Source organism: Pituophis catenifer, unplaced genomic scaffold, assembly GCF_029215685.1.
Source record: "Pituophis catenifer annectens isolate HBS135680 unplaced genomic scaffold, rPitCat1.0.hap2 SCAF_2, whole genome shotgun sequence".
NCBI classification, from domain to species: Eukaryota; Metazoa; Chordata; class Lepidosauria; order Squamata; family Colubridae; genus Pituophis; species Pituophis catenifer.
This window is the reverse complement of record NW_027256882.1, coordinates 131,468,756-131,491,061: the sequence shown is the minus strand read 5'-3', so window position 1 is coordinate 131,491,061 and position 22,306 is coordinate 131,468,756. Positions and strand designations below refer to the sequence as shown.

The 22,306-nt window shown below is 39.5% G+C and overlaps 2 protein-coding genes across 3 annotated transcripts in view; one reads left to right on the top strand and one right to left on the bottom strand.

Moving 5' to 3' along the window:
• SPHK1 (sphingosine kinase 1) overlaps positions 1–10,274 on the top strand; it is a 42,807-nt gene extending 32,533 nt beyond the window's left edge. Inside the window, exons 4-5 of the mRNA XM_070937535.1 lie at positions 834–949; positions 6,251–10,274. Coding sequence (XP_070793636.1) covers positions 834–949; positions 6,251–7,079 — 945 coding nt within the window. The 3' untranslated portion in view covers positions 7,080–10,274. The remainder of the gene's footprint in view (positions 1–833; positions 950–6,250) is intronic.
• Positions 10,275–10,670: 396 nt separating this feature from the next.
• Positions 10,671–22,306, bottom strand: part of UBE2O (ubiquitin conjugating enzyme E2 O) — a 78,452-nt gene continuing 66,816 nt past the window's right edge. For both annotated transcript variants that reach the window (XM_070937533.1, XM_070937534.1), the window contains exons 14-19: positions 20,977–21,066; positions 18,765–19,431; positions 17,580–17,716; positions 16,484–16,687; positions 15,623–15,680; positions 10,671–13,980 (exon numbers count right to left, since the gene is read on the bottom strand). In XM_070937533.1, coding sequence (XP_070793634.1) covers positions 13,232–13,980; positions 15,623–15,680; positions 16,484–16,687; positions 17,580–17,716; positions 18,765–19,431; positions 20,977–21,066 — 1,905 coding nt within the window. In that variant the 3' untranslated portion in view covers positions 10,671–13,231. The remainder of the gene's footprint in view (positions 13,981–15,622; positions 15,681–16,483; positions 16,688–17,579; positions 17,717–18,764; positions 19,432–20,976; positions 21,067–22,306) is intronic.

Here is a 22,306-nt window from a genome sequence, read left to right as displayed (position 1 = left end):
GGTGGGGAATGGAGAAAAGTGTAGGGAAGAGGGGGAACATTCCTGTCTAGGACTTCAGGACAGAATTTTTGCCACACCTTAGTAGAACTCCTCTCAGTGTCTCTGACAGTCCTACTCTGATTCCTGATCAAGATTCTCCTCTTTTTTTAGCAACAGAAGACAAAACAACTGTACAATTTTAACTAGCAATGCTGAATCCAAGAAGCAGAATTAGTGAATTTTAAGTTAAATTGGATTATTTGAATTGGCAGATTTTATAGCTTTGTCATAAGCACTATTGATGAGAATGTGGGGTTAACAGGGAGAAGCTTGTCATTATTGCATATTTATTTCAATCTGTCATGTGGGGTTAAACTAAATCTTATAGCGTTGAATGCTGCTTGCTGAAAACAAGGTCTTTCAAACGGCTTTTTGCAGAACCCCAGAATTTTGCAAAAACAGAGGTTCTATAAGGGCAAACAAACAAACAAACAAACAAACAAACAAACAAACAAACAAACAAACAAACAGATAAAAGAGAAACATTTGCTCAGATGCATTGCTTCTTGATCAGGGGTCCTGGGATGTTTTTTTTTTTAAACTAATAGTTTAAATAGGACTTATTTCCAGCCTTGCAACTTGTGTATACTGTAAAGGCTGACCCAAATTTGAATCACACTCCTGAGTCTGAGTCACATAGATTCTTTGTCCCAATAAGTATGTTGAAAGTGACTGGCTGCTTCCGTAGTGATCATTGTTCAATGCAGCCAAAGTCCAGTTTAGATGCAAAACCAGACTTCTTTGGTTTTGATTTCTGATCAGACTTCTGATTGACTGTCATCTGTGTCTTTCAGGTAATCAATGGCCTGATGGAGCGTCCTGACTGGAAGACCGCGATCCAGAAGCCTCTTTGCATTCTCCCAGGAGGCTCTGGGAATGCTTTAGCTGCTTCACTTAATCACTATGCTAGGTATGGCATCTCCTAAAGATTGCTTGCACTGTTTGTACTATTACAAATGAGGCCACTCTCTCTCAGGGCCATCCCTACTCTTAGCACAGACTAGTGAATAACTGGAAAGAGAAATGGAAGGAGGGTCATTCTGTCCTCCTGGCAATACAGTCTCCCTTGAATTGAACTTGGCTTTTGGTGATTTCCTGAACACATCACTGTAGTTTTTCTAGCAATGAAAGGCATTGCTGTGGCCCTCTTCTGAATGTTTTTAGGTTTCCAGTTTGACCTGTAACCTGGGTTTTCTTGATATTTTAAATTTATTTTTAACATTTCTGAACTGTCTATCTCCCTCAGAGAGGGAGTATACAACAAAATATTAAAATATAAGAACAGTATATAAAAGTTAAAAAAAAGGCAAGGATGATAATAACACTGTTAAAATTAATTAAAAGGCAAAGGGAGGGCTCGCAGGGCACTAGGCAGCCTCATGACTGCATGCTCCTCTGTGCTCCCCATATAAGGTGGCAGAGCCATACTTTAACAGGAGACTGGAGGCTTCCTATCTCACCTCTGGGGGAAAGAATATCCCCTCAGAAGTGAGACTTCTGGGTGCAACGGCCAAGAAGGCTCTCTTCCTTGACCCTGCCCGGTTCTTGTAGTTTTAATCCATTTTGTAGTATTGTAGTTTCCATCCATTTATTCAGTCACGGAATTGAACCTAATTAGGGTCTCTAAATTAGCCAGTACTGCCTCCTGCTTTAGCTGCCTTTAAGTAGGAATATTCAGTGCCTTTATGTTGCTGCTCTTAGACAGATTCTGCACCTCAAATTTTGCAGGGAGGACTCTGTGACTCGTTTGCAACCTTTTCCAATGCTCATCACCAACCCAAGGCCTACGATCTGGCCATTGCCAGATGGAAACCCTGCCTGGTCTTCCATTGGTGCCCGAGAGCCTGTGGGCCTTTCGGATTGGAGCAAGAGTCGTTCCTGCTTTCTGCTTTGTGAGGCAGCCATAGGTAGAGCAGTTTCACACCAGCCCTTCCTCTGACTGACATGGTGCATAATATTTCCTTGGAGTGGTATCATGTGTCATTTTAAAGAGAGGTGTGGGGGAAGTTCTTCTCTTCCAAAGCTTCCTTTATTACTAAATAGTCTTTAGCTCAGCTTTCAATAATCTTCCAGAAGCTACAGCTCCTCCCATCTCCCTCTGTGCTGGCCTCTCTGCCCTTTGCACAGCAGGCCTCTTTTTCCATCTGCTCTGTGGCTAATTCCCCCCACCCCCACCCCCGCTTCCCTTTGAGGAGGGAGGGTGAAAGAGGTGTGTTGAAGGTATTCTGGAGGGGCTATTTTCCTTTCTGTTACACTGGCTCAGCCACCTGACGGTCTCTTAAGATAAATGCTCTGGTATCATCATGGCGGAGAAACAAGACCAGAGGAAACAAGTCTGGGTCCTGTCAAACAGCCTCAGCCGGAAAATGAGTCACTCTTAAGCTTTAGATACATTGCAACCCTGCCTTCTTCAACATGGTACATTCAAATGCATTTGACTCAGCTAGGGAGAGCATCAGGCAGAGAAAGCTAATTATTCACTAGGAAAAGGGACGGATTGTTTTTCCATCCCCTTTCCTCCTCTCTGCTCTTTGAGGGTTGTATTTCAGTCACTCCCCTCTGCAACTGGATGCTCTAGTAGAGTTGTACCACTGACTCCTCCATGTAATCTCTCCAGGACAAAGGCTGTTGGTGGTGTCCATGATGGTTAATACTACTTGCCAAGGCTTGAAATTTAGAAGGCATCTGGTTGCTTTTCCCTTGCCCTAACTGGTTCATTGAACCGCTGTAATTTGATAAATGAGCTAAAATATCTCAAAGGAATTCTCTAATCCCAACACGTGGTCTCCAAGAAAGGCTGACCAGACATTATAGAAAGTTAGTTAAAAGGCCAAAGTGTGTAATCCTAAGGTCTTTCTACTGGAATCTAGAAATGCTCTGACGTCAAAATGGGATCACTTTCAGAAGGAAGAAAAGTGAGATGCAAACTGAGATATCGAATACTTATCTTAATCATGCAGAAATTACTTGCAGAATTATCATGCTGAGTGGTAGTTCTCTAAATTATTCTTGAAGAAATCATTTGTATTGAAAACAGCTACAGAAATTATTTTAAGAGCAGTATGTATATGAATTTAATGGTTATTTAATCTGGATTTTTCCCAACAGCAATATTCTTTTTACATAAGTTAGATCTCAGCTACACCCCCAATACCTGGCATTGGCCCATGTTAGTGAAATCTGTTTCCTGTTTCGAAAGTTTATTGCTGATGGTGCACTTTCTAATGGCAATACTCCTATCATGCTCAATGGCCTTGCTTCTACCTAGGAATGAAGTGTATGAGCCCTCCTATCAAGATTTACAATGTTCACTTATCTTTATCTTCTTTCAAAGAAATCAGGATCATTTTTTGGCAACTCTGCCTCATTAAACTGAGATAGGGTGAATGTCTCAGGGTAATTTCAGGTAGGCTGGAGTATTTGAAGAACCCGAGTCAAATTAGATGCATTTAGCTCAGGCCAGGGGAAAAAATGCAGTTTGTGGGTGGATGTACCTCTCCCCAGACACAAAATGGCCGAATTTAGCAGTATGATTATACGGTATGAACTTTTATTCTTGTGGATAGGAGTAGGTTTGAAAGGCAAGCCCTCTGTTCCTTTAAACCTTTCAAATACTGGAAAAGAAACATGTTTTCTGTGAGTCTTTGGAAACTGCCCTCCCCATATCCTCAAATATTGCCCATCACTTTCTGATCTCTGCCCTCTACTGAACCGAATAAAAAGACTGCTTCTTTACTAGAAGAAGCCTTTACTAAAAGACAACTGGAAGTGCTCACCTGATCTCTTTACATCCCATTCGCCCCTTTGTCCTTTGTGACAATCCTTGCTGTAAGCAAGTCCAAATACTTTTCTTTCATGTTCTTTTGATTACGTTAAGAAGCATATGTTCAAATTGTAGCTGTTGCAGTCACTTGATCCCTAAAGACGTCCAATTGTTTGCTGTCTTCTACTGCCATTATTTTAACTATCCACACACTTCCTAATTCATATAAATTCCTATTGAATTATATTCCTCTTTAATTCCCTCAAACTCCTGCCTGTGAATCCTCTCATCAGTGGAAAATCCTGTGATGGGTATGTTGGGGGAGGGGGGGAAGTACTGCAAAGCTGCTCATGTGTCAGAAACCCCTAGCAATCCTCCAAATGCAGTACCACCATTGCCAACACACTCCCATTTTGACACATACAAGCACTTGTTCTCATTTCAGAATTACATTTAAACTGAAGAACTAGTCAAGTTGAACATCTCTTTTAAGGCAATACCTTTATTGAGCTTTCTGAATGCTTTATTTGTCTGTGAGCAGACATGCTTTTGAGTCACTGTTGACTCCTGGCGACTACCTGGACGAGTCCCTACAGTTTTCTTGGCAAGATTTTTGGGAAGTGGTTTGCCATGGCCTCCTTCCAGGGCTTAGCATGACTGAGTAAGTCACTCAGCTGGCTTCCTATCAAGACAGTATTAGAACTCAAGAGTCTTCCAGGTTTTAGCCTAATGCTTTAACTGCTACACCAAACTGGCTCTCACTCAATGCTTACAACAAACTCCTTTTAAAGCTATCAGTAAACTAAAACAGGTGCTGCTTTAACATGGCTATAAGCCTAAGCAAGGAGTAGGACTGACTTTGTCTTTTAGAAGTTTTTGCTAGGGGTCTAGCCTTGACTTTCATCTTCACATACTGGAGCTTTCTTCTCAAACCTATACAGAATTAATGTAAGGGTTCTAGAATGGCAGTGATAAAGCTTCCTTCAAATCAAATGCAACTACCGCTCTTTGAACTCTGGTTATATTTATTAGACGGAATGTTAAGGTTACAAGAATTCCAGTGAGAACTATGCTTTTAAATGTGGCATCAACATGGCTACAATTCATGACAGCAATGCCCTCTTTTGGATTTTTGTTGTGGTTGGAAGGCTGTTGCTTTTGTGAAGATGATGTTCTCTGCATCTCTTCATTCTTCCTTTCTCTGCTGAAAACGTAGGTGCTTTTTTTCTTCAAGTTAAAAGGGGGAAAATATTGGGAGACCTGTCAGCTCCTAGAAGTCAAACAGACCCCTTGTAACAGGATGCTGTGCACATCCATCGCTAATATTCAAGAAGGAGTGGTTGACAACTTTCATCTCTAGCCTAAAGTGCTACTGCTGTGACAATGACATCTTAAATCTTTGGGTTGCTGGAAGAGGCTTTTAGCTAAAGGCAATTATAAGAGGTCATTTATCAAGAATGTCTGAAGTGTTGCAATTGTACTAGAATTTGTATTATCTCTGTACTAGGTTTGCTACCCATTGCAGTAATGGTGATTCTCATTATATAACCTTGCCATATGCAAGTAGCATCATGTAAGTGGCATTGACATAGAGCAGGGGTGTCAAACTCGCATCATCACGTGATATATCGTGACTTCCTACCCCTTCGCTAAACTGGGCGTGGATGTGGCCAGCTTGTGATGCATCCAGCCCTCGGGCTGCAAGTTTGACAGCCCTGACATAGAGTATCTTTTATATGGTAGATGTTACAGGTTTGAGGTCAGCTGTTCCTCCAAGTTCAATATTCTTGCATGTTTCTGATGGGAGAAATCAAGCAAAGGAAAACAGTTCTGGGGTAGCAGCTGCCTTCAGAGAGAGGCACTGATCTTTATTTCTGGCTTGTGAGGAGCACATCTACAAACCCACTGTGAACATGATTACTCCAGATGACTTTAGGTTTTTTCTTTTTATTACATTAAAACATTTTATCTTGGGGGTGATATTTGGAGGAATTAAGGATGCATGTCGTGCAACCTTGGCATTAAGGAGCAGGGGAGATCAGCTGGGGGCCTGTAATATATAGGAGAGGAGGCTGCTTTAATGGTAGGTCATGTTTTTTAGTATATGCTTATGCTTAGCCGCTTACATAGGGCTGTAAAAAGCACTATGAAGTGGTATATAAGTCTAAGTGCTCTTGCTATCTTAAACACATTGGAAAAGTAGTCTTGTGCTGGTTTTCTGCACTAGGTTATACTTCTCCCCATGGGTGGGCTTACACATCCCGCTAAGTAATGAAGTGGCTTGTCCAGTTTTCACTTAGCATGATATGTGAATCCTAAATTTGCAAGTATAGATTGGGGTTTATAGCTCAATGTTATGCCCAAAGAGTTACTAGGGCATGTGGAGTGGCTTGTTCAAGAAATCATGATTTAACCTAGGCTGTCCTTCCCTCTCTTTCCCCATTACAGCAAAAGTCATGTGGCAAAGGAGGAACTGTTGATGAATTGCACCTACTTCTTATGCAAAGGCCTGCATGCTCCCATGGACCTCGTTTCCCTCCGCACGGCCTCAGGCAAGCGTCTCTTCTCCTTCCTTAGCTTTGGCTGGGGTTTTGTCTCTGACGTGGACATTACCAGCGAGAGGTACCGTAAATTGGGTAGTGCCCGTTTTACAGTGGGCACGTTCCAACTCCTCACGTCACTCCAAGTTTACAAGGGCCGCCTCTCCTACCTGCCAGCTGAAGTACAAAGCTCTGCCTCAAATTCCTTGCCTCCTACAGAGGTGAATACCTGCCCCTCACCTCAGCATCCTCACTGGGTCTCCACTGCTAATGGGAAATCTCCTGTCAACATCCTCCCTCAGCCTGCATCTCCCCTCCTGAAGGAGGATTCTGTGCTGGAAGACTCCTTGTTGGTGCCCTTTGAGCAGCCAGTTCCCAAGCACTGGACTGTCGTCCCTGAGGAGGAATTTGTTTCTATAGTTGGCATTCAGCAATCCCACCTGGGAACAGACTTTATTATAGCTCCCACAGCCAAGCTGTTTGACGATGCCATCCATCTCTTCTACGTAACTGCTGGCATTTCCCGGATGGGAATGCTCCGGTTATTCATGGCCGTGGAGAAAGGGAATCAGTTGGCTCTTAACAGCCCTCATGTCCACTACGTGCCCGTGAAAGCCTTTCGGCTGGAGCCCCTAGAGCCCAAGGGGTTTATGACAGTAGACGGCGAGGTGTTGACATGTGAGCCAGTGCAAGGACAAATACACAACCGGCTAGCCCGTATTATTAGTGGATCCTGAATGAGCATCAGGAAGAAACAGTGGAAAGAGTTTTGTAACACCACTGTGACACTTTGGAAAGTTGTGAAGGTATCTCCAAATGCTGCATCTACTGCATTCAAAACACCATCAGCATTGTTGACAGGGATAATTCTCAGGGAGAGCTTGTCTTTTTCTGCAACTTTTAATTGCGATGCAAATAGTGGAGGAGCTTGTCTTGCCCATGATGTCTCCCTAAGCTGCTGTGCAGTGAAAGAGGCAAGTTTAGAGTCTCCTTGCCCTCTGCATTGCTGTAGCAGAAGTATGCCTTCCAATTAAACCAAAGCCACTTCGCACACCCTTCTGTCTGGATAAAGGTGTCTTAATCCTTTGCCATTCGGAGGACCAATTTTATGATTTTGTAAGGAGTATAAAAGACATACATACATGCCTTGTGTGTAGTTGCTTATATTCCTATGGAGAAATGAAAGACTTATTTTGAAAAAAAAATGTCATCGATGCTGTGATTTTGGATTGCTCTTATCAAAAGGCAAAGCACTTAATGTAACATTTCACCATCTTTATCATTCAAATGCAGGTAGGTAATGGAAACATAGCCGGACAACTTTCTCCAGGACACAACAGTTCTTCAATTAGATGCACATTTGATCAACAACTTGTAGGTTATTTCCATAAAAGTCCAAAGTGGCACCTTTAGGCATTCACCTTCCTTGCATATATTCCTGGCTAACATTTGTAATAACATAGTCCATCTGACAAACTATAGATTATTGGTAGATTAAAAGCAGCTGTCAAAAAATGGGATAATGGCCATCTTTTTATTGTAGCCTGCTGTTTCTTTTTAAACTGCTAATGCAGACAACTTATAGTTAAGGGCAAGACAGTTTGGGGAGGGTGGTTGTGTCAAGGCTATCAATAGTTACAATTAGAGCCCAAACTGCTATTATCAATCTAAAAATATGAAAAATGGATAGAAAGAACATACACTTCCCCAAATCTCTGGATTGAGCAGTATAGAACTCGTCATAATAAAGGAGAATTTGGAGAATGAATGCTTTAACTACTGTTTCCCCGAAAATAAGACCATGTCTTATATTTTTTTGAACCCTGAAATAAGCGCTTGGGCCTATTGCCATGTGCTCAAAAGCCCGATTGGGCTTATTATCAGGGGATGTCTTATTTTGGGGGAAACCGGGTATACAGTTGCTTTCAATTTACATTCAAAGCCTTTATGATTGGACCTATAACATAATGTAAGACGTGGGCTGAAAGTGCTTTTGAAGCAGAACTGAGAATTCCTACTCAACCCTAATGCAATTCTTTGAAGAATTATGTGTGTCCTCCAGAAAGTAGGGTCAGATCCTGGTGAACAGTTCAGAAGTTTCAATCAGTCTCAGAGGAATTTAGAGACGTAGATTTGCTACAAATCCCCCAACTCTGCAGCTTTTATAATCCAAACTGTTAATGAAATTAAAGTAGACAAAATGTGGTTTCCTGTCCTCACAAACTATTTTGAGGAAAAATAAATCCCTATATGTACTGTATATATATCAGATAGCATTGATTGCTATCCTAGGAAAGCATCAGATCTGAAGTTATGTAACTTATCTTTAAATAGAATCAAACTGAAGTCCTGGTGACTTAAACATATCCATGTAGTGCTATTGGCAAGAATATAAAATTGCTTTGTCATGGCCTCCTTCGGGGTGGGGTGGGGTGGGGTGCTGGTGTTTATTCAACTCCCAAGTCCAGTGGAGAGCACAGGTACTCCCCGACCCTGCTTAGCTTTTAAGATAGGTTGACCTTGTGCTGCCATCTGCCAAATAGGATTTTATTCTAGCACTTACTTTGTAAGGGTAGTAGATATTACCTATATTACCTAAGATATCTATTACTAGATATTATTGGCCACATTTTGAATAGCTAATAATTAAGATTTGCACATACGTGAACAGATGTTTACTGAGTTTTGTTATGAATAGCATTCCCCTGATATCGCTATGTACAGATATATCTCTTCAAGAGGATTTACTAGTCTTGAAGTCTGCATAGCATCTACTTGGACTTCTACCGTTTAATATTAGGCTGATTTCTTACAGATTTTAAAAGAAATACAAAGCACATGCAAGTTGAATTGGCTTTCGCATTTGGCATGTATTACAAGTAGTGGAGACTATATTTTAAGATGGGGCATATGTATCTTACATTTGATAAACACTGGCTTTCTGAAACAGCTAAGTTACCAGGCTGGTTACTACAAATTTGCAAAAATCAAAGAGAGGCAGAGTGTAAAAGTATTTAAAGCACAAACTGGGATGTGGAGGCCAGATAAATACATCAATACAAGCAATTGTTACTTTGTCTGTTAGGAAAAAAATAAGAGCAGAGAGCACATATAATGGTCACTGGGACATACAGGCATAGATAAGAGAGAACCAATTTCCAGTGCAACATCATGCTAAACATAATAAGGGGGTAGCAATGAAGAGAGTTCTACTTTCCCCCAGGCCATTTTAAAACCGTTGAGTCAAATAGTTGCTGCTTGGATGACTTTGACAAAAGTGTCAGCCTCAGGGGAAACATTTGTAATTCAAAACAATGAACCATTATCCAGGGCAGACTAAAACTCAGAAATGAGTTCTATCAGCATGTTGAGCTCGAAGAGAAAAGGGGCAAAGCAGCTGACTTCTGTTTTCACAGACAAAATCTAGTTTTCATATCATGCACCTGAGGCAAGCTTGTGCCTGGTCTGTATCATTGCAAAGATCTTTAATCTTGTGTGATTAAAGAGGGAGAAAAAAAAGTTTGGAGCAGCTTTTAAAAGTGCTAGTGGATTGACTCTTTCAGGTAAGAAGCCTCAATTGCTTTACTTCCCAGGCCTTTCAGAGGACAGAAACTAGACAGCCAAATAATACGTGTGTGCATCCTCTTCAATATTTATTTTATGAGGCCATTATTTTAGTGTAAGTATAGTGTACATCACTCCACTTTTTGATATCTTCCATAATAGTTTATGTTGTCTTCTAGAGCAGAGATGAAGATTGTGATAAATCAGTCATTAAGGGGTGTCTTAATGATATTTTAACATTCTCTTGATGCACCTTGCTAAAAAAAAAAAAGGAATTGTGTGTGCGCAAATGTAAAGAAGAATGATTACTGTGTTGCATAAATTTATGTATGCTCTGACAGACATAAATGTGCCTCTCCTATCCAAAACTGGCCAAAGGTAAAAAAAAAAAAAGCCTTCTGATTGCAAAATACACAAACAGGAATATGACGCAATATGCATATTAACACAGCAACCAAGAGAAGTGGGATTGTTTAACAGATAATCAACACAATTATTGTTGAAGCTTCAACCGTAGTAAAGGTAGCTGACAGTGAAATTGAGGAGATGGTGAAGTTTAGCACCTTGAAAATTTAAAGGCGAGAAGGAAGGGTTCCAGAGAAACCCTCCTAGTGAACGTATTATAGCATTCACAAGCCCTACAAGGTAAATCGTGATCCTGGGAAAGACATGTCAATCAAACCCTTTTGACATGCTGACATCCCTTTCAGAGTTTCAGGGTTACATAAACCTGACGCTTCAAGCTGAAACGACACACAGCATGAACAGCCAAATCTATGAACAGCGGCGAACGTAACGGCAAGCCACTTTCTCTCCTTTATTACTGCATCTTGATTAGCCAAACAAAATTTGCCAGTAAAAAAAGATTCATCACACAGTACTTTATACATATATTGTAAGCAACCAAGCATTCACAGCTGCAAAAGTAACATACCCTAAGCATTGCCCCGATATGACAGCTCCATCGGTTTTAAATACTGTACAGAATCAAGTCTATAAAGTTTAGTAATATTTCTTTTCCCTTTCCCTCCCCAGCACTTAACAGTTAAGATTTTAATTTATACATCACAATCATGTGGCCCATCTCAAGACTAACAATATGCCTCATGCTTTGGCTTCTTGGTGTGTATGTATAAGCGTCTGTCTCTTCGAGTGTCTCTTCACTCTGGATTACATACATACACCCAAAAAAGGTACACGGCTGCAATATGCCCAGTGGCAACTGCATAATCTAGAGCTTCACATTATTCAATAGCTAAAGGGGGGAGGGGGGATGTAAACGTCTGTGCAGGCCACTGGTAAGGGCAAAGAACAGCAAGGATAAAAGGGACAGAGCTTGAGAATGTAAAAGATGTCAGCAGGTTCCAAGGAGGAAAGAATAAGCAAAATCTTCTGCAGGGGCAGAATTGCTAGCAATTCAGACAAGTCCTTCATTGTGTTTTGAGAAAAGATAGCTCTCCTGTAGCTTGCATAATTTAACATTTTCATGGCTCCTCTCACCTTATTAAACCATGTCTTGGAACCAACTAGGCAGTTTACATGATTACGATTTGGAAAAAGGCAGGCTTTTGAAAAGGGTCATCACATTAAGATAGGCAGCTGGTTAATTCTCTCTGGGGAACTTGGAGGTGACACTATCTCATCTGCGTAAGAAATATGACAATACCTCAGAACAGAATTGCCCTTCTGCACAATTAATGGCAGGCCTGGTAGTGCGGGCAACAGGTAAACTCTATTCCTAACCTCATCTGATGACTATCAATCTAAGTACTCTGAATTTTTATTAAGTTGGGCTCTCTGCTGAGTCATAATTGCCTGGGCCGCAATAGCTTGCCTGCTTTATTCTCTTAAAAACAGAGAAATGTTATTTCTCAAATGTTACTCTGCAATACTAAAATAATTCACCCACTACATTCCAAGCCAACACAAGATTTATGTCATCTCCCTCAATATTCTCCAAGTGGATTATTCTCTTGGGAGGGTGACTAAGAGGGACATCTAGGTTGTTTTCAGAATAGGAATAATAAAGGTAAATAAATGTGAAGCCATGCAAAGATGAAGGAAACACCAAATGAAAAATAGAATGCAGGTCTGTTTTGAATGCAGGAATGTGGACAATAACCAACTGAACTTTGTTGGAAGCATGCATTTTCAGTCCCTGCAACCACTCCTTTGTCACAATACCATTCCTGGAAACAGCTAAAGCAAATGATACAGAATTTGGGAACCATGAATAATATTAATGAAAAGGATGTGATTTTATTTAAAGATGCTTGATTAGAGAGGCCCACTGTCTACCAGAATGTAGACTTTGTTGCTGCAGTGTTGATATGAATCCATGGAGATATAGAGTCAGGCAGAATTGCCACTTTGCAAGCACATAGGTGAAAGCAGAAATTCAGAAATTATGGTTTGCACCATGCGATATTTAGAGAATCATCCTGAGGTACCTTAATGTTCATAGTTAATTGTATAATTTTCGTGTATCCAAGAGAACAGTGAACTATGCTATATGCACTATTCCTCTTCAAGGCAAAGTGGAACAAGATATGCTATTGTACACTTAAGACAGACCAAAAATTCCAAGTGCTCATCCCAACAAGTACAGCTTGCCTTGTGCTTACTTGCTCCTCATGATTAAGAGATTAAGCAATTAAGGAAAGCAAGCTGCTTACATTTATCATTTGGTGGCTTTCGTACAGCACGTCCCCTTAGTTCCAATAGATATAATCAACAGTGAAAATAACTAAGAATGATGCAGAGCAGAAAGGTGGGCTATTCGTTTCCTTCTAATCAATAGACTTTAGTGAAGTTAGGTCAAGAATAGAAGAATACTACAGCATTACATTTTCCAATTATATCCTTATATAAGGATCTTTCAGGATTTAATCAAAAGGCAATCCCCATTTTCAGCAATATCCACAGCACCCAAGAACTCAAAACAAGGGAGGGGTCGTCACTTCATTGACTAGGAGTTGAAAGATCCAATCCCAACTTCACTTAAGTTCTGAAATGGGAAGGCCGCAGCACCTGTCTTCATGGAATCAAGCCCCAAGGGGAAACATCATTTGTGTGAGAAGGGATTGGGGTGTGGTGGAGGGAAGTGATTGTGTGTGTGCTCAATCACCCTGTGCATCTGAAATGTGATTAAAGAGACAGCCTGAAATGAGTTACGGAATTCTGCTTCTCTATAACAAACCAAGCCAAGGAGGAAGGGGTGCAGTGAGACAGTCTATTTATTGTTAACAACTTTTGCTAGGTTCTTCCTCCCTGTGCTGCCCTATCTTTCTGTGTGCCTGTCTGTCCCTAACTTGGATTTTTTAATTTATTTATCTTCTGTCCACTCGGGGATACTAGCCTCTACTAAGGCAGCCCGGTACTGCTGCAAGACACCACGGATGCTTTTTATGAACCCTTTAGACAATGGAAAGAGGGGGAACCCAATATCAGGGTAGCCACTCCTCTCAGGGAGAAAGCTCCTGTAGCTCTTTCTCCTTTTCTTTGGTTTCACACTTGGCTGAGCGGCAGAGTCCTGAGCAACTTTACCCTCATCTGTTACGTCTCTGGCAAAATGTGCTTCTCTGGCCTGGCCCATGCTCTCAGAGTCTGAACACTGATGGGTGTCACTAGCAGCCACTGTTGACATTCCGCAACCGGAGTCTTCCAGCTCCTCCTTGCCATCAGAGAGTTGGCTAGCTGCTCCTGCAGCCCCTAACTCTTGCTCTCCCAATGGCCCCATATTGTCTACAGGACTCTCAACCAGAATGCCTCCTGCCGAGTGCGCAAAGGAAGACTCTGCCAGACAGGCGTGATCATGGCTCCTTTCCACCAGTTCATTGGTCTCCACCCAGGACTCAATACGATGAATCAGGCGCCAACCATTACAGCAGAAATGCTCATAGATCTCCTGCTCAAAGACTTCTACGGGCTTGCGCAGCAGTTGCATCATTGACTGCACCACACGGATCAAAGCCATTTCATTGTAGCATCGGCTGTTTTCATAGCCCTCTTGTAAGCCCCGGTCACTGTCAAAACCAGCCTCATTGTAATAAGGCTCATTGACTAGGATAAGCCCTAGTAGTAAAAAAAAAAAAAAAAAAAAAAAAAAAAAAAAAAAAGTGGGAAGGGGAAAGGAAGGTAGAAAATAGTGGGAGAAATAAGATATTTAGTACATGTATAATTTAGAAAATGTACATGCAGGGCGACCGAACATGTTTTACTTAAAAATATAATTGGAAAAGAAACAGGATATACAAATGCATTAGGACAATGAATTTACTAAAACTTAAAATAAAAGTGAGAAACAAATACTCTCTATTTTGGAAAACTGTATTTTTCAGAGTACTTTAAAGTATTTTTTTATTCAGGATTGGAGATAAAAATAATTTTTATTTAAAGTGCAATTGTTCCAAATTTGAATTATTAATCCCAATTTACTTGGTTTTATTATTTTGTGAACTCAACTATGGAAGCATTTGATGAAAAGCCATTATAATACAATCTCTCCAAGATTTTGGAAAATGACAAAATGTTCCCTTTTTGGAGTTGTTTTGAAGAGAAAAAAATTTATATGAAAAGGAATTCAGAAGGAATGCTATTTTAATATGAAGGTCATTAAGTTTTGGACTAATGCTTTCTTGCTTTTACTTTTGCAAAGTACTTCTAAGAAAAGGCTCAATTGCAGCTTTTTCTTATAGGTTCTCTTTATATCAAATCAGATTTTCAATTTAATGCCTCCCATTGTTAAACAAAACTAGGTAATTTAGATATCCTCTTAATACGAGGAATTGCCTTTTTTTTTTTTTAAATCAAACTCCCCTAACTTGTTTGGGGATACTGTTACAATCTAATATAGAAGACATACCGTATACATGGATAAACCACCATACAATTCTTCATGAGAAACATGCCTAATGAGAAACACACCATTTGTATGTTTTCTAAACATACAATCATGTCTGAGTTATTAATCTCTGTTTTTACTGTTAAACATTTTGTTATTAATATAGTTTATAGATGACAGGCTAACAATTTGCAAGTAGATTTAGTAGTTTAACAGTTTGAAAGTTTTTTGGCCTGTTTCGCAGGGGGTGGTAAACTTAATATTGTTATATTAATCAGAATTCATTCAACTAGGGAGAACGTAAGGTCTATATGCATTAGTTTTAGGTTTTTTTTTAAAGACACTTTTTTGTTATTGTCTTTTTTGTTGTCTTTTTTCTTTTATTTTTAAAAATATTTTGGTGTTTTGTATTTTAATCTTTTTTGAATAAACTAAAAATTTTGGGAAAAAAAATCTCTGAAGATTTATAGCATATGTAAAAGGTGTTCCAACCTGCTCCTTGCAATGAACGTCTAGGTTCTCAATTGCATGGAAGTGCTGCACTGCTTTGTACAGAAGTGAACTGAACAGCTGCCAAGAATGGCAGTGATGGAGCATCCATGAATAGCAAAAAAAAAAAAAAAGCTTGGCATTTCTTTGTTTTTAACCACAAGCCCAGGGAGCTTACCTGCTGCCAATTCTCCATATTGGCAGCTATCCCACTGGTGACTGAGGCTTTGCTTTTAGGGCATGAAATAAATAGCCATGGACATCATTGTTCCTGGGCAAGGAAAACAATCCACAGCTTGCCCAGCCAAAAAACAACATTTTTCTGTCTATTGCAGTAGGTTATGAGCCAATATTTTCTTCTACTACCATCTTACTGGAATTTACCTTGGATTGAGATGAGCACCTGAAGAAGGCTAGATTTACTGGTCCATCTCTCTGTGCCCTGGAATAGTCAAATAAGAGCAATCAGTTAATTCAACAGCAAGGACTACACAGCATCAAAATGCAGACGCAGCAACTTTTAAGAACAAGGCATTTGCAATGATCCATGCTCTGCTGACTTCCATTACTACTACAACATTACTGTTCATATGAATGATATCAGTGTCTAGAGATTCTGGGTAAAACAAACTTTTGGGGACAGGATAGCATATATACTTTTCTTTACATCTCTAATCAAAAAAATAATGTACTGTAAGATAGGAATTCTATAATATGCCCATTGAAAGACAAAAGAAGATTAATCCAACTGGAAAACCAGTAATAACAATGAAGGTGTTATAAGAAACACGCATAGAATATATTTTAAAACAAATTTCTATTATGGGAACGGAGTTCGGTGGTAAGCATTCATACAATTTTCATGATGGAGTAGGTGGAGGGAAGAGCACTGCCAAAGAAAAAAACTCTGAAATGAGTTGTGAAGAAATTCTTTCTAACAGATGTTAGTTTCATTTGCTACATTCAGTTTATATTTTGTCTGAACCAAAGTATTATGAGAACTAGATTCCAAATGTATGGGTGCTGCAGTAGGCTTTTTTAAACAGCTGGTAGCTACAGACAAACCCCATATGGTTGGACAATATTGGGGATTAAAACAGTATCTTTGAACAGCAGATAGAGTAAGCCATCTTGCTGTTTGAGTTAAACCATTAAAGAAAGTATTGCAATTGCATGCAGTTTATAATATAATACTGAATAACCCAGATCAAGAGGACTATAGTAAAAGTCAGCAGCAGTTTTTACCTTGCCTATCCACGTGCCCAGAAGGCTTACGCAAACCTTTCCGTTGTCATACAAATTAGGATTCAGTCTGCCACTGCACTGGGAGAGGTAACGGAAGAGTGGGGGCACAGCTGGATAGATATTGGGGAGTTGGATGTCAAATAAAAAGAGGCCATCTTCATACGGTGTGCGCGTAGGTCCTTTGACCAGTGCTGAGAAGAGATCCTGTGGAGAGGCTATGTATAAGTCCACGCAATAATCCATAAAGAGGAACCAGAACAAACTAAAAATGTTATATCCAAAACTATGAAGAAAATGCACATAAGCATTCTTTTTGGTTTCATATCAATATACTTAGTATACACCCCGATAATTCATGCCACACTGTACTTTGACTAAATGTTCAGAAAAAGTCATCAAAGAAAATTTCTGTTCTACTTAGTTTTGTTTGTTCCACATTTGCTGAGTAACACAGAAATAATAGCCCATACCAAATAAAAATACTGCTATTACGCAAACTGAGATTATGTATTATCTTGCTGAGACTAAACAGATAAGAAACCTGCACAAAGTCTCTCTGAGATAGAAATATCTTATATCTACACCTCCTTTAGTTCCATAATAGAAGTAAGGATATAAATGTAATTACACTGGCAAGTTGTTGGTACCTTCTCAGAAAAAATACAGAAAGGAGTACCTTAGAATAGCCATATTAATTCATTCAACAAATGACAAAGTTCTGCTACATTTAATAGCTATCTACCAAGCAATGTTAACATTCTATTGGCAACATTATTGAATTAACTCCTACTCATATATACACGAGTGTTTATTTATCTTGAGGAAAATAACAATGTGACAAATGAACAAGTGTAGTTCCTAGTTTTAATTACCTGCTAATAGATAAAATGAATTGGGGATTTTTTTTTCTTGTTGGTATAAAAAACCAACATTTTTTTCATTAAGAAATATCTTAGACACACAGTAACATCATGCTTTTTAATAATAAAATTATAAACAATTTTTAGAAAATTGTACCTAGGAACAATTTTAAAACACAAGGTATACCTTTCTTTATGGACAATGATGTTCATATATAAAGGTTTACATGACTTACCATTCTGTCTTCAAATGTTTTAACCATGATCCCATCTGGCAATGAAGTTGCTAACAAAGCCATTTCTTTCCTCACTGTGCTGAAAAACTTCTTGGCTTCTGGAGGCTGAAATTCCATTTTCTTAAAGGCATGGCTATCTAATGGGGCAATAAATAAATTGGGGTAGCAGATTACCTAATTTTTCACATTCTCCTTTGCTCCTAACATTTGCTCGAAACTTATTTAAATTGTAGGGTTAGTAAAATAGACAAAAATAACTCTGATATGCTATCCTTGTAACTATAAAACAGCACTAAAGTTATTAACAAATAAGGTAATTATTAACAAATATTGCCAGAATGCTCAAATGATGCTTGTATTAAAATACACTGTCTAGCCTGAGCAGGGATCACTAATTTTATTGAAGATTGTTGAACTGAATGCAAGTCACTACTGTAAAGACTTCATACAAGACCTGATAAAGTTACAAGAAGAGAGATATAGAGAGAAAAATTTGAGAGAGGGGTCAGTCCAGATATAGACTTAATGTTATATTTTACACCTGGCTCATATGTTTAGAAAGAAAGGGGGACCACTATAACTTACTTTCAAACACTGGTCCCAATAAAACAGAATTACAAATTTACGGCTTTTCAGAAATTGCTGGACTTCAATTTCCCTGACACAGGCTATGCTGAGTGGAGCTAATAGCTTGCAATATTATTAGAATGCCCTAAGGCCGTGATGGCAAACCTATGGCATGCGTGCCACAGGTGGCACATGGAGCCATATCGGTGGGCACGCGAGCTCAGCTCCAGTGCACATGTGCGCACCGGCCAGCTGATTTTCAGGCCTTCTGGGCCCATCGGAAGTTGGGAAACAGACTGTTTCCAGCCTCCAGAGAGCCTCCAAGGGGGTGGGGAAGGCCGTTTTTGCTCTCCACAGGCTCCTAGAAAGCCTCTGGAGCCTGGAGGATAAAAAACAGGCCTACCCGGCCCACCGTGCCATCATGTGCCAAAAGCGAGGGGAACACCGGGGGGAGGGGGGGTGTCACTCGCACATGCATGGGGGGTGCATAGAATTATGGGTGTGGGCACGCGCGTGTGTGACACCCCCCCCCATGCTCTCCCCGCTTTTGGCACGATAGGAAAAAGGTTAGCCATCACTGCCCTAAAGTCTTTCCTTAGCCCCACTTTAAAAACTGACCTGGAGCACACTCCAACACCGAGAAGACTTCCCCCTTGGCACTGGTGAAGGTAACACCAGGCTTGCCTCCACTCTGCTGACAAAGCACTGGGGTTTCGCTGGGCCATTCTGATGCCACTGGTGTCTGTGTCTGAATTTCTCTTTCTTCTTTCTTCTCTGTGTCTGCCATTGCCTCCATCTTTTCTTCTTCCACAATAGCTACATTGTCCAGGGTTTTCTTCAGATTCTCCTGAAGCTTCTTTATATCATCTAGAAACTTCTTTTCCCGTGTAGGCTTTTCTGGTTCAACTGTGGGAGAGGTTGGATAACCTGTCAGCAGTTGTTCAACTGTCATATTCTTCAAGCTTTCCAAGATCTTGATGGCCTCCTTCAACTCTCGGAAACTCTTTGGAGTTCCTTCCTTGCCTGATTTATCTGTTGTTAGATCAGCCACTGCCATTGCCACAGCACCTTGTACTTGTTCTTCTACCTTTTTCACCTCTTCCACAGGTAGTTCCTCGGGTTCAACTTCCTCAATTTTTGTGTGGTCATCTTCCATGAGGCCATTATCTGTTTCCCAACTATCGCTCTCATCCTCCCATTCATCTGAAGAAGCACCACTAGTGCTGCCATCTATGGAATCAAGATCTGTCTCTTCATCCATTTCAGATTCTATATTGTACAAGTGCTAGAAAGCAGAATGAAAAAGAGGAAGAGCCTCAACACATGGCAAAACACACAATCCATTTCATTTCATGATAATGTAGTCTGATTTTCCTATAGCTAAAAGGGATCAACCACATTAATTGCAAACTCAGAGTTCCTTAAACTGGGCTACTATATATATATTTAAATAAATAAATAAATAGTTTAAATAAATAAATAAATAAATAAAATCTTTTGAACAAACAAACAATATTTCTCCATTTATGGAATACCTCAAAGGCTGAACTTTTACTAGGAAGCAGACCCTACACAATAAATCTGGAATGCTGAACCAGCAATTATCTCTGGAATCAAGGGGATTCTGAGTGCTAACCAGTGCTGAGAGCTTGCAACAGATCAGAGAGCAATATGGATTATCTTTTTAGACTGAAGTCTCCAAGATAGCTGTAACATTATCTTATATCTTTATGCTATTTAACTTCACCTTTGCTATTTCTACTAAGCTGCATGTTTTATAAGACAGTTAAGAGATGGAAATCCCTGAATTAATCCAAAATACCTGTTTCCTTTTCCTCAGACATTGCTCTATCAGTAACAGTCAATGTGAATAATCTTTAGCTCCTTACCTCACCACTACAGAGCATAAGGAGTTAATGCCCTTGATTTTTTTAAGGAATGATGACCTTTCTGGCATTTTTCTGCATTTTCTTTGTACTGTCCTTCAGGCTATCATACACCCACTCTCCCACTTTCAAGGCTCAACAGATTTTGATAAAATGTAAGTCTATATGTTTTTATAAAATGTACATATATCCTTCAGCATATAAGTTTATACAGGGTTATGACATTTATTCTATAGAGTCATGAAACGGGGGAAACATTTTTATTTAAAACAATACACCTTATAATGCTGAATTGCACAGACAGCTTGCTTTCACGGAAGATCCCTCCACATGATATGATCATGTGTGACAAGAGCAGGATGGGATATACCAGAGGGCTTTGTATCACACAGCCATAATTCCGGCACTGGTGACTATAATTAAAGGGGAACTGCTCTATTTAAGAAAAGGAAGCCTTGAATGTTATTTAATAGGCTGCTGAAGCAAGAGCAGGCCCTTTACTTGTGTTTTAGTAGCTTCTGTGCTATAATGAAACAAAAAGACAGAGGCAAACTACAATATTTTAAGTAAGTTAATGGTCACTAATTTTGTTTTTGAGACAAATGCAGGAGTTCCTTAAAAGACATATTTATTAGAGGCCTTAAAGACTGCATTAAACATCTTTCAAAATAACAGACCACATTTAGATTCCAAGAATAAGCAACTATATAACAACATAAGCTCCTGGGAAGGTAAGATTTTATTACTAAAATAAAAAATAAAAAATCACAGCAGCAAATCAGAGCAAACTTTTTATTACACAGTGTTACTGAGATGCCAATAGAACTAGTGTAATGAACTAACGAGCAATTTCTCATATATTCTAGAAAACTCTAATATATGGAAGCCACTTAATAAAAACAAGATAACTAATATTTTACATCAACCGGAAGCAGCTTATTTACCTGTGGCAGAACAATTGTCCTGGAATTATCTGCCCATACAACTTCTACTTTACTGCTGAAATCCACTCGGGCCACCTGTCCCACAGAGGGCTAAAGAAACAAAAGCAACCATTATTTATTTTATAATATACACCCTACTTTTTTATAACCATCCAAGTAAGGTAAGCAAGATAGCTGAGCACACAATAATAATGTACTTTTTAAAGCTATGCCATTAAATTTAACAAAAGCACAAATACTAATGCTAAAATAATCCTTACATCAGTTCAAATGGCCAGGTTAAAGAGATCTATTTTAAGATTAAGAAAGGTTTGCTAAATCAGGCCCAAAGCCTTTCAACTCCAATGCTTTGTTCCCCCAGGGGCTGCCATATTTTTACCAAAGTCCGCAAAAATTTGAACACAACAGCACAACTATTGAAAGGCATATGGAGTTTCTAATTATCAAGGCAAATTCTGACAGGATGTTGCCTGTTACCCTTCCCAGTTTTACCACAGGGTAAATTGGTAGACAGAGCAAAAAGAAAGAAATATACTGGGTCAACAAAGTTAATCTGAAACGAACACTACACGATGGATGCTTATTGCCAGATCCCAATTTGACATTTAGAACAATCTGGCATTAAGAACATAGGATCTTTGAGATGGAGATTAATCTTTGTAGTGCGATTACATTGCATCAAAAAAGTGATTATTGGCAAGGATAGTTAACTTTCATTCTCTATAATTCTGCATTCTACAACACCCTACATATTCTTTCCCTTCAGTAGTTGCTTTCAAATAATTTCCAATCTTTATCATTCAATTTTAACTCTCCAATAAAAATAGCAAAAAGTTACTGCCATGTTACAAAGCGTACCTCCTCTCTGCACATTTGTACATGACTGGAAGAGTGGGTGGGAGGGTAGGACAGTATAAAGCATTTCCATCCTGGATTGAAGTCTCCTAAAGAGATAGTCCCTTTTCTATAGCTCAACTATGCAATGTACCAATGATTTTCCCAGATGGGAAAAAAACTCTCTTTCGAGACATTTAAGAAGAAAGTATTTCTGATGGGAAATTGAGAATCTGAGAAGCACACCTACTCAAGAGGAAAATGGCCTCCTAAAAGGAAATCTAGACAGGCAGATAAAAACCCGGGTCAGGCAGGAACCTTGTCTCTAACTTCTGGAATAATAATTATTGCTTTTTTCAGGTAAATGATAAACAGGACCAAGAATATAGTACAACCAGAGGAATTAAGATTGCAACAGCCACCATAACCATTACTACTAGGAAGATTTCACATACAACATGCTTTCTAAATTAATCTCAAAGGCAGAGGAGTGTAC